At 42.3% G+C, this 17,110-nt stretch overlaps 1 protein-coding gene and 1 long non-coding RNA gene across 6 annotated transcripts in view; both read left to right on the plus strand.

Moving 5' to 3' along the window:
* Positions 1 to 17,110, plus strand: part of SLC45A1 (solute carrier family 45 member 1) — a 92,225-nt gene that overhangs the window by 40,014 nt on the left and 35,101 nt on the right. For 3 of the 5 annotated variants that reach the window (XM_081485614.1, XM_081485613.1, XM_081485615.1), the window contains one exon: positions 2,157 to 2,277. The exons of the other annotated variants lie outside the window; for them this stretch is intronic. Coding sequence is in view for 1 of the 3 variants with exons in the window: in XM_081485615.1 (XP_081341741.1) it covers positions 2,263 to 2,277 (15 nt within the window). In the remaining 2 variants the exon portion in view is untranslated. The remainder of the gene's footprint in view (positions 1 to 2,156; positions 2,278 to 17,110) is intronic. 5 annotated transcript variants of the gene reach the window in all.
* On the plus strand, positions 3,148 to 9,571 carry LOC145504549 (uncharacterized). Its single transcript, XR_014052292.1, has 3 exons — positions 3,148 to 4,207; positions 7,786 to 7,957; positions 8,628 to 9,571. It is a non-coding gene; the product is annotated as an uncharacterized LOC145504549 (long non-coding RNA).

The raw sequence follows: 17,110 nt of genomic DNA on the forward strand, positions 1-17,110 counted from the left end.
GGCCACCTGATGCAAAGAACTGACTCATTGGAAAAGACCTTGATGCTGGGAAAGATTGAAGGCAGGAGGAGAAGGGGGCAACAGAGGATGAGATGGTTGGATTGCATCACTGACTCAACAGACATGAGTTTGAGCAAACTGCAGGAGATAGTGAAGGTCAGGGAAGTCTAGGGTACCTCAGTCCATGGGGTCACAAAAATCAGACATGACTTACAAACTGACTAACAATAACAAGCCTTAATCTTCTTGCCTATTAGTTAATGAGAGAAGTGTATTAAAAAATTTTCACTCCCACTGTAAATGCAGGTTTGTTTATTTCTCCTTGTAATTCTGTCCACTTTTGTCCTATTTTGAGATTGTAGTATTAAGTATGCTAAATTTAGCATTCTTTTATCTTCCTGACAGCAGTGACTTTTTTTCATTATGAAATGTTCTACTGTATCTGTAACAGTTCTCTTTGACATAAAGTCTACTTTGCCTGTTACTAAGATTGTTATATCAGCTTTGTTTGGTTCTTTTTTTCGTGGTATATCTTTATCCATCCATTTTGCTTTCAACTTTTCTATAGCATTCTATGTAAGTTGGATCACTTGTAGACAGCATATAGTTGAGTTTTTTAATCTGGTTTGATAATTTTTAAATTAGTGACAGTCTTTTAATTGGAATTAGTGTCTTTACATATGATGTACTTATTAAATACATAAATGGGCTTAATCTTTCCCCCTTTTGTTTCCTTCTTTAGGATTAGATATTGTTTATTATTTCATTTCCTCTCTCAATGAACTTGGTTATACATTCTTTTACTGTTCTTTTGTTGATTATCCTAGCAATTACATTCTGCAACTTTTATTTATTACAGTCTAGTATAAATGGTACCTTTATCCCTTCTCAGAAAGTGCCAGGAGAAAGACTGTCCCCCTTACCTTCCTAGGCTTGATAGTTGAGTCTGTGAAATAAACGGGAGGAAAATTGTATATTTATTAATTTTAATATTACCTAATATGATTAGGTACACACATATTAATCTTAATTAATTTTATATTATATACATTATTTATATTCAATTAATTTTATATAATACCATACCCAAAATGGAGGTGAGATTTGAAAGCTTACATACCATCATCATAGGGGAAAGGGGAGTGAGAGGTGGATGTCTCATGATAGAGTTACTGCTCTTTCAGGAAAGATGCAGGGCTCTTAGGAAACAGGTTGGAACAGGATTCCCAAGTGGCACAGTGGTAAAGAATCCACCTGCCAATGCAGGAGACATAGAGATGCAGATTCGATTCCTAGGTTGGGAAGATCCCCTAGAGTAGTAAATGGCAACCCACTCTAGTATACTTGCCTGGAAAACTCCATGGACAGGTGAGCCTCGTGGGCTGCAGTCCATGGCATCACAAAGAGTTGGACACAACTGGGCACACACACACATAACAAAATAATAATGACAATTTAAACAACTAGGAGTGAGAAAACAGATTGGAAGAATGATAGTTGGTGAGAAACTTTGTCCAAATATAGTGTCACTTTCTACCTTCCTCTCCTTTGAAAAGAGTCCATCTTCCTGGTTCATGAAACTCCCAGAAAGGAGAAGGGAATTTAAGACAATTGAGTTTTGTTCCTTTCAGACATCTGTCTTTAGACAGATACAGGGGCTTCAGAGAAGCCTGCTTTTGCTATTTTTTAAAATGCTTTCAGTTCCAAATAATCAAGATAACAAAGTGGTCTATTTGGAGGTGGCATGTACTGGACTTAACTCCTTTACTAGTGATGTATAAGATGGAACTTAATAGAAAGATTATTATTTTACATCTACTTTCTTGTCCTGAGTTTCAGGAAAGCAGGAGAAGGGAGAGATGATGTTCTGAGGAACTTCCCATTTCTCTTATGATGCTCAGTTGTTTGGAAGATCTGTTATGTCGTGGTGCCTCCAAGCTGTCCACTTCTGTGTTCACATGTCTCCCCAGATGTCTCCTGCCATCCTCGCCAGACCTAGCCCCATGTGGCTCCATTACATCCACCCACACAGAGCTGGCATCTTGGCTATGTTACATCTGGCCAATTTCATCAGAAGTGCTGCTTTACTTGGAATTTTTATAAACTTGTTTTGTTCATAGCTTCCGACTCACCATGTATTCCATACTCCTCCACAGGGCAAATGGAAATGAAGCCTTTTATGAAGCTTCCCTTTTTTAAAACTGGAAAATTGGCAGCCAAGGCAGTTTAAGAGCGAGTCGGAAAGTCTGTCAGACTCACAACATGACCCTTTGGAAGGTGAGGGACATTTATGAGTTTGTTTATAGAAAACAGCAGAGCCAGTGCTATGTTTACTTGGCTCTGTGTTGGGATTCTGACCCTTTGATCAGATAAGATCTCATCACAAAATGTTCTCACTGGTTTTCCTGCAGAAACAGCACTCAGTTGGGAAGGCGTGAAGTTCCATGAGACAAACCAGCATTCTGGGGGCAGGTGGACTGAATCCCACCATGATTGGTTACCTTCCTTTCCTCATAACACTCGACCTCCAAAGCAAACGTTCTCCAACGTGGACTTTTACAGAAAGATCCAGTGTTGGAACATCATGGTATTTCTAGGGAGTGTGGGAGTTTCAGGAAAGAACAAAATCCAACTCCATGTTGGATCTCTTCCTTTTACTTTAACCTTTGCTTCCATTGCTTTTGTTCACTGAAAGAATACTGTCTATATGGAATGCCCTGCTTTGGGGAACCCTTCCCCTCTGACTGAATGTTAAACCAAAGTGTCTTTGTTTAGGGAAACCTCCTAAACCTATCCATCTGTGGATGGATAGGAAGGAAGGAAGGAAGGTGGAAGGAAGAAATTAACACATCCCTCCCCAAGGGCTTCCCTGGTGGATCAGATGGTAAAAAGTCTGTTGCCTGGAGAATTCTATGGACAGAGGAGCCTAGGAGGCTACAGTCCATGGGGTCGCAAAGAGTCAGACATGACTGAGTGACTAACCCTTTCAATAAGTATTAGCAGCCTTTTCCCCTAGGCTGACCATTTCTGGAGATATTTGCAAGGTTAATGGCCTTCTTACTTTACTTCCTCACCTCCTCCCTCTCTCTGTTCTATAAAAGAACCTGGCATCCAGACTTCAATAAGATGGTTATTTTGAGACATTAGTCTGCCATCCTCTCAATCTGTGGGCTTTCTGAATAAAGTCATGTTCCTTTCCTCACCATTTTGTCTCCGATTTATTGGCCTGTCATGCAGCAAGCAGAGCAAGGCAAGCTTGGACTCTGTAACTTGCTAACAGCTGACAAAGTAGGTAAGATGTATTTGACTCATGTAGGTCACACACAGTGAAGATAGAGAAAGAGGACCATAAAAGTTGGCCAGAGTAAGGCAAAAATGAAAGTGAAACCCTTTCCTTAGAGCTTGTTTCTTGGAGCCAGGGTAGAGTAAGAATGCTAAACCAATTCAAGACCAGCTCATTTGCTCACTCTGTGTCAGGCACAGCTCTGGAACTGGGGACACAGAGATGCTTGTGGTCCCCTCCTGAAGTTCAAGGGGCTCCCAGCCCAGGAAGACAAACAGGACATGGGAGACCAGCTCTGCAAGGCTGAATAACTGGGTGGAGGGTGGGACAAAAAAGAGGTTCCGAGGGAAAAGGTTGAACTGAGCTGAAGATGGGCTCCAGGGTGGGGAGAGGGGTTGCCTACAAAGGCCTTATGAACATCAGTAGTGACCTTGGCAGGGGGGGTTCTCAAACTGTTGGGTGATGCCACCATTTTAAATATCTATACTTTACAAAGAGGCAAGAATATCTCTAACTCCACTTTCTGAATGGGAGATGGAGTTCAGAGGTGAGGTGTCCTTGTGAGTACAGTCAGGCAGAGTCTCTGATGGTCACAGGCCATGATGCTATCAGGGAGCTGGGATTAATGGGTATTCTGGCCAAGCTGGAAGCAGGAAGGGTCCCCTCCCAGCCTTCTTCATTCACATGTCTTGGGCATTCACCCTGCATGGTCTGGATTCTGGAAATTTCCTTATAACAACAGCTGTGGATTTCCCTAGTGGCACAGCTGTTTAGAATCCACTTTCAAATGCAGGGGACACGGGTTCCATCCTTGGTCAGGAAACTAAGATCCCACATGATGCAGGACAGCTAAGTCCATGGGCCACACTGAGAAGCCTGAGCACCACAACAAAGAACCAGTGCAGCCAAAAAACAACAAAAAAGGTATTGAACAAGAGCTGGAGGGGTTTGTTTTATGAATGGGGTGGAGTGGGGTCATGCTACAATCACTCTCGAGCAGAGGCAACCTCTGGGTCAGCAGGAGACAAAGGGTAGGACACATTTGTACTTCATTTCCTTCATATTTTCTACCTCATAGGGCAAGACAATTTGATTTTTCAAGCATCTATTCCTTTGGACTTTAGCTTGCAAAGGAAATTAACCCCTGCACTTCAGGGACTCCCCAGAAACATGAAGATGGGAAAGGGGTTGGTATTCAGATGTGGAGCCTTTCTATTTTGCTGGCTTGGACCTTTTATGTTGTCATTTAATCTGACAGGGCTCGCATCGGCTATATTGAACATATTGCTAGGCCTCCCCTGGCAGTCCAGTTGTTAAGTCTCCTTATTTCCAATGCAGAAGGCAAGGGTTCAATCCCTGGTTGGGGAGCTAAGATCCCACGTGCTGCATGGAGAAGCCAAAAAAATGAAAAATAAAATTTTAAAAAGGAAAGCACTGCTGGAAATAATTAGGATAGAGACATAGTGGATGATGTGTTTTCTCAGTCAAGGATTCAAAGTACTCTGGGCATTATCTTCATAAATACTCTTTTTAACTCATTTCAAAGTCTGTAGAGACTAAATCTACTGGAGAAGATCTTAGGACTCTGCAGCAGTCCTGAGGCTCCTCCAACAAGAGCAGAGAATGGTATATGGCAGGTGGGGGTGGGTGTTAGGACAGCCCCGCAGGCCAAGAAGTGAGTTCTCTGATGAGTACATTTGGAAAAGGAATGGACATGCTCAACTGAGCCCCTCTAGCTTTGGGGAGCTGTGTAACCGATAGTGGCCAATTATTCACATGGTGATCAACAACTACCAACTGTGGTAGAAAGAAAGTCCTCCTCATTGTCTTCATGACATGAAGTGTGGCGAGCTCTGACTCTTCCCTTTGAGGCCTTCTCAGATCTGAAATGAACACTGTGAGCTGGCTAACGGTGGGGACTCAGTACCTAGTTGCTGATTGAGTTGCAAGATCTCTGAATCTCCAAGAATTGCGCCATAACCACCCATGTTAATGAGATGGTTCCAAGAATAGCTGTTCTCATTGGTTATTGATGACTAGATTGATAACAGCCAAGGAGGTCTCTAGGGATATAATGCAGGACTCAGACATCTAAGGTCCCTTTAGCCCCTCTGAAAGTATATTCTCTTAAGTGTGTTATCATCAATAGGTCACAAATAACCCCAAAGCTCAGGGGTCAAATGCAACTATGAAAAAACAATCCAGTGGAGGTGGTTCTCCTCCAACCCTCCACTAGTAACTCAGGGATCCTCTCTGCTTCCATCTTCCATCTCTGCCATCTAAAAAGTCTTTGTTAACAGACCCTGAATAAGAGAGAAATGATGCAGGGAGTTCACACCTGTTCTTAAATGCTTTGAACTGATAGTAATCCATCCCTTCCACTCACATTCCCATTGGTCAGAACTCAGTCACATGATCCCACCCCACCCCAAGGGATACTAGGAAAGATAGTCTTTCTGGGTACCCAACAAGAAGTAATGGCTTGCTGAATGTTTTCTAACATTCTCTAGATCCCATATATATAGACAATTGTAGAAAACAGTTGTCTTTGTTGTATAATTGTACTAAGAGCTATCAGGAGACACACAAAGCTTTGTAAAATCAACTCACTTTTGACTACACATGACAACTTTGCTCAAGATGAAACCTGGATCTTCTGTGGATGAAAATTTTCCTCTAGCCAGTTCTCTGCTTATATCAATACAATTGCTTGTTTCTAAGTCTGACCCAAAGTAAGAGGTTTGGTCCTGCACAGATGGAATCTTATGACTCAAGACTTTTTTAGATGACCACAAGAAACAAATGGGTCCACTATAATTTGCACATTTGCATGTGTGAAGGTCTTGGTGGCTAAAGGATGAGGAATACATGTTTCCAAGGAGTTCTCCAGCACCTGAAAGAAGCAGAATGTTTGCAATAATTAACTGCCTTATAAAAGTTGAAAGCTTTATAATGCAAAAAAGTTAAAGTTCTTTAACTTTTAACAATTATTTTAAATGTCCAAACAAATACCTAGCAATAAAAACCCATATCTTGTTTAAAAAAAAACAAAACGCTTTGCAGGAGAAGCATTTGTTCCTTCATGGGATTATGCTGATTAAGCAATCATAAACCCATCCCCTGAAAGTGGCCTGCTTCTCTGCCCTGGTGCTGCCTGGAGATGACGTTGAAGAGGACAAATGATGGAAACTGGGTTGACATGGAAAACAGAGCCCATGCAGATCTCTAAGAAAGGCCTGAGTGTAAGATGTGTATATTCTTTTAAAATCGTTCAATGTGAGCAATGGCTCAATCCCACTGGTCTGCAGAATCATGTGACTCATATTAAAGGGTAACTGCATTTATGAGATCAGGAACCCATCATTTTATCTCCAAGCACAGCTGATGGAAGGAAATAGCTAGTTGCAAATGGAACAAGAGATTTGCATAAATCAATACAAAGATGATTTTTTAGCAAAATATTTTTTGTAACATATAAAGAGCCAGGAACTGCAGGTACTCACCCAGAAGAAACTGAAGGTTGGAGCTTTGGCATCAACATACCAAAATGTGTGGATATCATCCTGAGCTCTGAATACAGAAGTCAATCCATTGGAATGGTAAATCTGATTCTTGTAATTATGCATATAGAGACCCATCCAGTCTCAGGAGAGGAACACAGCAGGCATGGTACCCCAAGGCACTCTCAGGGGATGCCCCTGGCCCTTGTGAGAGTCTTCAGTACAGTGGTACACAAAGGAGGCAGTCACTGCAGGCACCAAGTGGCATACATTTGCACAGTTAACTGGAGGAAAACTTTAAAGCAGAGAAGCAGCAAAGCACACGGAACCCTCTGAACTCTGGCTGTGCCCTGGAGAGATAAGCTTAGAGCAGATACGATAGAACTCGGAGCCTCATAGGAGGGTGCCGGGAGGGGCTCCCAGAGACTGACCCTGTCCCACTGATGTCCAGATATTCCCAGGGAACAGGCTAGGGAAATGTCTAGGAGATTCTGTAACAAAGGACCTTTCTAGCTGAGGAAAATGGCCTTGTTTTATTCCTCCTCGATGTCATAACTAGGTCATTACAGTGATTGAAATTAGTTACATTATCCGTGAATGGGCTTTCCTGGTAGCTCAGATGGTAAAGAATCTGCCTGCAATACAGGAGACCTGGGTTCAATCCCTGGGTAGAGAAGATCCCCTGAGAAGGAAATGGCTACTCACTCCAGTATCCGTGCCTGGAGAATTCCATGGACAGAGGAGCCTGGCAGTCTACAGTCCATGGGGTCACAAAGAGTTGGACATGACTGAGCAGCTAACACACACACACACGCATACACACACACACACACACACACACACACACACACACACACCTGTGAATGTCATCAGGAGAGTGAAGGGGTATTGGGTCTATTGGGGTCGAGAATCTGAGAATCACTGATGTCAAGGAACAAACAAGGGGCTCTAGAGGGAGAAGATAATTTGGGGATCTTATTCTGGCTTTGCTGTTCTTTGCAGCACTATTTTCAATAGCTGGAACATGGAAGCAACCTAAATGTCCATCGACAGAGGAATAGATAAAGATGTGGTACACATATACAATGGAATATTACTCAGTCATAGAAAGGAATGAAATTGCACCGTTTACAGAGACATGGATGGACCTAGAGACAAGGATCATACGAGTGAAGTAAGTCAGAAAGAAAAGACAAATATTGTATAATATTGCTTATATGTGGAATCTAGAAAAATGGCACAGATGAACTTATTTGCAAAGTAGAAATAGAGTCACAGATGTAGAAAACAAACTGACAGTTACTAGGGCAGGCGGGAGTGGGATGAATCGGGAGATTGGGATTAACATACATTCATTACTATGTATAAAATAGATAACTAATGAAAACCTACTGAAGAGCACAGGGACCCCTACTCAGTGCTCTGTCATGACCTAAAGGGGAAGGAAATCCAAAAAAGAAAAGATATATGTATACATTTGCCTGGTTCACTTTGCTGTACTGCAGAAAATAACACAACACTGCAAAGCAACTATATACCAATAAAAAATTTTTTAATGATTAAAGTAAAATAAAAGCCTAGTGACCTTGGGCAAGTTACTTCTCTCCAGATCCGGATTCCTCATTTGTGAAGTGCTGAGGTTGTGCTATTTAATACATCCTCTTGTAGAACCTTCCCATTAGGGAATATGTGATGCATGAGCAGAGGTGTCTGTAAGCCCCAAAGCCCTTGGTCGTGATTGAAATACCATTAGAAACAGATCTGGAAATTAAAAGCAATTTAAAATGTTAGATATGATATAGTAGACCTCTTGAGATATATGACTGAAAACTTTACTTTTTCAGTTTTTCAGCAAACACCTTGAATGCTATTTTCCAAGAAAGAGTTCTTATAACAAATGAGTCAAGTGTCTGAAGACCGATTGCACCTCTAGAATTCCCTGGGGATGCCAGTTCCATTTTTTTCCAAAATGAAGAATCCTCTCTGCTCTTGTACTCTGAAAAGATGACTCCATCCCAGCTCCTACTGTTGTTGTTCAGTAGCTCAGTCATGTCTGACTCTTTGCAATCCCAAGGACTGCTGCACGCCAAGCTTCCCTGTCCTTCACCATCTCCCAGAGCTTGCTCAAGGCTCCCGAGTGTTCAACAAAAGTCCTTACAACCTTCAGAAGCTTCTCTCACCAGCCTCTGGAATCTTCTGTGTCTGGAAATGAGTCAGCAAATTGCGTTACAAAGTTCTCCAGTGTTGATTCTTAGAGGAATCAGCAGAAGTTGGCCCAGTCCTACTGGTGAGACTGAGATAAGAGGTGGATGGGCCGCAGGCTGAGTAGCTGGAGTTGGTCCCCTGTGGACAGATGCTCCAAGATGAAGACAAGAGCAAGAAGGAGGAGAAGCTGAGCCCTGCCCCGATAGGAGAGAAAGAGACCACGTGCTTCTCATTCTCAGAGTCAAAGAGAACTTTCTGACTGCACATGGACTGAAAGCCTTCTTGGAGGTCAAAAGGGAGGGGGGCATCACCCCATGGTAAGTGATGTCAACTACCTATAGGCCTCTTTGCTAGAATCTATCTTGGCTAAGAGATGAGCGTGCACACATGGGAGGATCCTGAGATAAACCAAATATGTGCTCAGAACCAAGCAAAGCAAAATGATTGGTCAAAGGAAACCCGGAAGCAACGCCCCATAAAAGGATGCAAACTACCAAAAGGATGCAGACTACTACTCTTTGAGTCCACCCATATGTCTATCCACACTTACTCTTTTCTTCTTAATAAACACTTCGTTTCGCTACTTCCTGTCTTTGTAGAAAATCATTTCTATGAAACCAAAGGGCCCAGGGCCTTGTCACTGGCCACCGTCCCTGGTGGTCTAGTGGCCAGGATTCAGTGTTCTCACTGCCCCAGACTGACTTCAGTCTCTGACCAGGGAACTAAACTCCTGCTTCAAGTCGCTGCAGGCTGAGGCCACCAGAGGTCAAGACCAACAGCAGATACTGTCTTGGCCCATTTGGGGCTCGAGCTGTCCCAAGCTGAGCGGGGTCATCACCTTGCTCTAGCTGCCCAGAGGCAGACCTCAAGGTTACCAAGTTGGCTGTTTCCAGAACAGGGGCCCTCAAGTAAAGAATCTAATTTTATCTGAAAGAGACAACTGCTTCTGACCAGATGCTTCCTGAATGGGTAAGAATGATCCACTGAGCCTCATTGAAAAAGCAAGTTTAATGGAGTAAAAAAAATCTCTTTAAGAACAAGGACAACGTGGGCTGTGTTGAAGACGTAAGTGGAATTTCGCTCAGCAGGAGCAACTGTTTTCATCAGAGAAAGGATTATGGCGCTCTTGAGGGAGGTTTCCAAGAAACAGAAAAAGAGTCCTGATTCAAGTTGGGTAAATAATGAGGTGTCTGTCTGTTGGCAGCTGAAATGTTGGGCCAAGTGTAACTGTAAATACAGGCAGGATGAATGCGCTTTAAGAGGCAGATTCATTGAAGGGGAAAGCAGTTAATTGATATCAAATGACTCACAAACAGGGGTAACATCATGGTGGGAGAGCCAAGAGGAGATTTGTGGAGGTGGGAGGGTCCCCACGCACCCTGGTTTGTCAAGTTTAAATGAAGACAAAGCCCTTTGCATCCAGACCTTAATTGTGTGATGTTTGGAGAGCTGTAACTTCTATTCGGCACCTGACTGATGTTGCTCAAAAGCAGCTGACTGATGTTGTTGGGAAAACGAGAAGTCAGGAGACAATACTTTAAATTATGCAAAAAAAAAAAAAAAAAAAAAAGAATGATGAGCCCAGAGTCATCATCCAGAAATCTTTCAGTTCTACTGCCCTATAAATTATTGAGGGAGTTCCTTCTTGGACAACGAGAACTTTTTAATAGTACCCTTCCAAGCTCGTAATTACTTCAAAGATCTTTCTTTAGTCACAAGACAACTTGGGACTCTGTTCTAAATCACAGCTCGATGTTAAAACGTCCCGGTAATGCGTAAATGCAGTAATCCAAGGGAGAAAACACCATGCTTCACTTCTTCTTTATCACACAAAAAAGAACACTGAGTACTCGTGTTGGATGTTTTGTTTTAAGACTGTGCTGGGGTTTTTGCTCTGGAACTTATTTTTATTACAAAAGGAGCACATGCTTGTTGTAAAACAATCCCCCTCCCCACCCCTCTGAGGGTCTGAATTAAAAGGTTAATGTCACCTGTCCCATCACAGCACCACTGCCCAGGGGTAGAGAACACTACTGTAGTTCAGTGTGGGTCATTCCAGACCCGTTCTTGGCACATACAAACTATATGAATGTGCACCTCTTTTTCCTCTAAGCTTCCAGCTAGAAAATTAAGAGCAACCTTTAAGCATTCCTTTCTCTTGAGCTGTATTTGACCAGCTAAGTGCTAGTTCAAATCATGATCTAAACCAGAAGGCTTCTCTCAGGAGGTTATCTGCTAAATGCCAGGTGTCGGGGTCAGAGCCACATTTTCAACTTTTCACCCCACGGTTGTTGAGGTGATCATGCTTAGAGAACCAGGATCCAAGTTCCACAGCTCCAGTCTTATGTGGCTGGAATCTTACAGCCTCATCAGTCACTTCAAGCAATTGTAAGTGACACCCAGGAGCCCACGTAGACCTGGGACTGTAGGTTTTAACCCACCTCTGTAGAGAGTACCTGGGGGTCCAAAGGTGGTTGCTTCAAATCTGTTTAAGCTTTGCTGATCTTTAGGAGAAATCTAAAAGGAAATATAGTACAACAGTATCACTTAAAACTATTAATAGTAGGATTGTTGTTGTTGTTCAGTCGCTAAGTCATGTCCAACTCTTTGCAATCCCTTGGACTGCAGCATGCCAGGCTTCCCTGTCCTTCACTAACTCTCAGAGTTTGTTCAAATTCATGTCCATTGAGGCAGTGGTGCCATCCAACCATCTCATCCTCTGTCGCCTCCATCACCTGCCTTCAACCTTTCCCAAGATCAGGGTCTTTTCCAATGAATCGGCTTTTTGCATCAGGTGCTCAAAGTATCAGAGCTTCAGCTTCAGCATCAGTCCTTCCAGTGAATATTCAGGGTTGATTTCCTTTAAGATTGACTGGTTTGATCTCCTTGCTGTTCAAGGGGCTCTTAAGTCTTCTCCAACACCACAGTTCCAAAGCGTCAATTCTTCGGTGCTCAGCTTTCTTTATGGTCCAACTCTCACATCCATACATGACTACTGGAAAAACCATAGCTTTGACTATGCAGAGCTTTGTTGGCAAAATAATGTCTCTGCTTTTTAATATGCTGTCTAGGTTTGTCATAGCTTTTCTCCCAAGGAGCAAGCATCTTTTAATTTCATGACTGCAAATGGACTAACCCTAACTCCAACCATTCAAAACTCACAGGAGCTTGGTTTCTCAAAGTATGGTCACAGTTCCATCTGCCCAGGATATTTGCTTGCTTAATATTAATTTTATTTATTTGGCAGTGCTGGGGCTTAGTTGCTTCCATCTTCATTGTGGTACTCAGGATCTTTAGTTGCAGCATGCAAACTCTTAGTTGCAGTGTGTGGGATCTAGTTCCCTGACCAGGGATCAAACCTGGGCTCCCTGCATTGGGAGCATGGAGTCCTAGCCAGTGGACTACCAGGGAAGTCCCTGCCAACCCAGGACATTTGTTAAACTTGCCAACCCAGATGTACTGAATTAGAATCTCTGGGGGAATAGTAACAAGCTTTTTTTAATATATAATTTTATTTATTTATTTTTGGCTGTGCTGGGTCTTCATTGCTGTGCAGGCTTTTCCTCTAGTTACAGCAAGAGGAGGCTACCCTCTAGGTGAGGTGTATGGGCTTCTCATTGCAGTTTCTTCTCTCGGTGCAGAGCACAGGTTCTAGGGCACTCAGAGTTCAGTAGTTGCTGCACATGGGCTCCATAGTTGTGGTTCCTGGGCTATACAGCACAGGCTCAATAGTTGTGGCACACGGGCTTAGTTACTCCATGGCATGTGGGATCTTCTACGACTAGAGATCAAACCTGTGTCTCCTGCATTGGCAGGCAGACTCTTTATCACTGAGCCACTAGGGAAGCCCCAGTAGCAAGCATTTTTAAAAGCATCCAATTGGACTTGAATCACACCAAAGTGTGAAAACTGTTGTTCAAGAGAACAGAAGAAATAAGAAGAAAGAAGCCCTGTTTATTCCTTGGGGCTTATTTCAGGTCACACTGTGGCCAAAAAAAAAAAAAATCAAGGCCTAAAGATAGGAATGGTGACCCAAGGAGACTCATGGTCTTGTCCAGTCACTGTGCAGGCAGACATCAAATGCAAGGGCCAGGCCTTCTATGCAGAGAAGATGAGGATTTCTAAGGCTAGAATAAGTAGTTTTTGATGTTCTAAATCAATCCCTATCCATTAACAAGTGGAGGATATTGAGAACTGAAAATGTGTTAAGTATTGAAGGAGGTGAGTGGCAAACTTATTTAGGGACAAAAGATAAACATAGGTGACATAATATTGAACAGTGTAAGCCACGGTACACTTATCTAAATTATGTGGCTTAGGCAAGCAGCTATGACCAACCTAGACAACATATTAAAAAACAGAGACATTACTTTGCCAACAAAGGTCTGTCTAGTCAAAGCTATGATTTTTCCAATAGTCATGTATGGATGTGCGAGTTGAAGCATAAAGAAAAGCTGAGCACCAAAGAATTGATGCTTTTGAACTGTGGTGCTGGAGAAGACTCTTGAGATCCCTTGGACTGCAAGGAGATGAAACCAGTCAATCCTAAAGGAAATCAGTCCTGAATATTCATTGGAAGGAAGGATTAATGCTGAAGCTGACACTTCAATACTTTGGCCACCTGATGTGAAAAACTGACTCCTTGGAAAAGACCCTGATTCTGGGAAAGATTGAAGGCAGAAGGAGAAGAAGACGACAGAGAATGAGATGGTTGGATGGCATCACCGATTCGATGGACATGAGTTTGAGCAAGTTCCGGGAGTTGGTGATGGACAGGGAAGCATGATGTGCTGCAATCCATGGGGTTGCACAGAGTCAGACATGACTGAGTGACTGAACTGAACTGAGTCAAGAAAGTTCACAGGAGACAGAGGACATTTGAAAAAGTAAGATAAAGCTTTAAAAATTAGTTTTGAATTTGATTTGAATACATCCCTGTGAAAGGTAGTCAATCAGGGAAGAACAGCATATATTCATAGACAAGTGTGGGTCCAGGGTTATGGGGCAGATGGTGCAAATTGAAGAGGATGATGAGTCTGAGTGAACAGTGGGAAGATAATGGAGGGCCCAGAAAATAAAGCAGAAAGTCTAGGTTTCATGATGTGTGAAATGGTCATAAATACTTTCCGCAGATGTTGCGTTGGCCAAAAACTTCATCCGGGTTTTTCCACATCATATGGAAAACCCTGAACAACCTTTCTGGCCAACTCAATATTTAGAAAGTGTTAGTCCATCTCACACTAAAGGACTCCCCCTGGAGAAGCAACTAATCTTCATCTATCTCCCAAATCTCTATGGGCTCTTAAGAGTGACCTAAGTTTTCCTTGGTGATTCACTGAGCAAGGAGAAGAGCTAGGAGAAGAAATCAAAGGTTTTGGTTTAGGTAAGTTTGAGGTGCCTATTGGATATCCAAGTGGAAAATTCAGTGGGCAGCTGAATTTAAAGTCTAGAGAGGGACTTCCTTGGTGGTCCACACTCCCAGTACAGGGGGGCGGGATTCCATCCCTCGTCAGGAATTAGATCCCATGTGCCACAAGTAAAAGATCCTGCATGCTGCAGTGAAGACCTGGCACAGCCAAACGAAGGAATAAATAAAAATTTTAAGTCTCGAGAATGGGGAGATGCCCACAGGAGAAGAGATAGTGTGGAGATAGTATTGAAGTGGCAATTAGTGCATCAAAGGACCCTCTCAGTTTGCCCTGCTCCATTTCCACTGGTTAGCGGCAGAATGGTACCTGAAATCATACCTGTTTCATTGTTCAAAACTCATCTCCAAGGCTTTCCTCATGGCTCAGTGGTAAAGAATCCACCTGCCAATGCAGGCAATATGGGCTCAATCCCTGGTCCAGGAAGATTCCACATGCAGCAAAGCAACCAAGTCCATGCACCACAACTATGAGCCTGTGCTCTAGAGCCTGGGAGCCTCAACTGCTGAGCCCTCGTGCCACAACGACTGAAGCCCGCGTGCTCAGCCCATGCTCCACAAGAGAGGACACCACAATAAGAAGCCCTCACACCACAACTAGAGAGTAGCCCCTGCTCGCAACCGCTAGAGGAAAGCCAGCACAGCCACAGAGACACAGCCAAAAGTAAATAAATAAATACAATTATATATATATATTAAAAAATCTCCAAATACCAGAATCCAAATCGCAACATGGCTAAGCCCCACATCCATGTCTCTAACTCTAAGACATATTTTTTCACTTGGCTGTCTTAACAAAATGTCTAACTCAATGATAATGAAAATATGACATGTCAAAATTTGTGGGATGCATCTTAAGTGATGCTTAGAGAAAGGCTTATATTAGAAGAGGAACAGTGAAAACATCAACAATCTAATTACTCTTCTCAAGTAGTTAGTAAACAAACAGCAAATTAAATCCAAGAAAGTTGAAGGGAGGAAATACAGATTAAAACAAAACTTAATGAACTAAATAGTATAAAAAAGATAGGATCAACAAGGTGAGTCCTTTGAAGACACTAATTGATAAAACTCTGGCAAGACTTATTAAGAAGAAAGATTAAATAATTTATATCAAGAATAAAAAATGGGACTGCATTAGACTGCTGAGGCAGCCATAACGTAGAACCACTGACTAGATTGCTTTAACAACAGAAATTTATTTTCTGTCATGGAGGCTAGAAGTCCAAGATCAAGGGGTCAGCATGGTTGGTTTCAGGGAAGGTTTCTCTTCCAGGTCTCTGCCCTTGGCATGTAGGTGGCTTTGTTCTCCCTGAGTCTTGATATGGTCTTCCTTCTGCGGATGTCTGTATCCTAATGTTTCTTCTTATAAGGACACCAGTCATATTGAATTAGGGACCACCCATATGACCTCGGACTTCCCTGGTGGCTCAGATGGTAAAGCATCTGCCTACAACGAAGGAGACCCAGGTTCAATCCCTGCGTTGGGAATATCTCCTGGAGAAGGAAACGGCAACCCACTCCAGTATTCTCGCCTGGAAAATCCCATGGATGGAGGAGCCTACTAAGCTACAGTCCATGGGGTTGCAAAGAGTCTGACACGACTGAGCAACTTCACTTTCACTTTCACTTCATTTGACCTCATGTTACTTTGAATGTGAATGTGAAAGTCACTCAGTCATGTCTGACTCTGCAACCCCATGGGGTATAGCCTGCCAGGCTCCCCTGTCCATGGGATTTCCCAGGCAAGAATACTGAAGTGGATTGCCATTCCCTTTTCCAGGGGAACTTCCTGACCTAAGGATCAAACCTAGATCTCTTACATTGCAGTCAGATTCTTTACTGTCTGAGCCACCAGGGAAGTGCCTTGTTACTTTGATTATCCCTTTAAAAGGCCCTATCTCCAAATACAGTCACACTCTGAGGTATTGGGAGTTAGACTTTAACATATGAATTCGGAGAGGGAGGGGAAGACAGAATTCAGCTCATAACAAGGACATTACTACAGCTCTTATAGACATCAAAAGGGTCACAAGAGGATATTATAAACAATTGTGTGCCAAGAAGAGTTTTAAAATTAAGATGAAGTGGACAATTTCCTTGGAAAATACATATTCTGAGTCACAAAAAGAAATAGAAAATCTGAATAGCCTATAAACATTAAGAAATTGAATTCACAATTTTAAATTTTCCAACAGAGAAAACTCCAGGCCAAGCTGGCTCACTGGTGAGTTCATCTAAACATTTAATAAAGATTTAATGCCAATATTAACCAAATTCTTCATGAAAGCAGAGGAAAAAAGAGGGCAGAGAAACACTCTTTAATCTGTCTTATGAGGTCAGCATGACCTTGAAACCAAAACCTGATAAGACATTTTTTAAAAGGAAACTTACAGATTAATCTCTTTCTTAAGCAAGATATTAGCAAGGCAAATCAGTCAGTACATAAACAGAACAATATATCACAACTAAGTTGTGGGGGTTTTCCCAGAAAGTAATTTTATGTCATATTTGAAAATTAATATTAACAGAAAAAAGAAAAATTGTGAACCTATCAATGGATTTTTTTAAAAAATCTTTGATTAAACTCAATAGTCATTCATGGGAAAAATTTTTAACAACTAGAAATAGATGGGAACTTCCTTAACATGATAAGAATGTCTACAAAAACCCTACAGCATGCATCATGCTTAAGGT

The sequence above is a fragment of the Giraffa tippelskirchi genome, chromosome 5 (assembly GCF_054371585.1).
Source record: "Giraffa tippelskirchi isolate mGirTip1 chromosome 5, T2T-mGirTip1v1.2.pri, whole genome shotgun sequence".
Classification (NCBI taxonomy): Eukaryota; Metazoa; Chordata; class Mammalia; order Artiodactyla; family Giraffidae; genus Giraffa; species Giraffa tippelskirchi.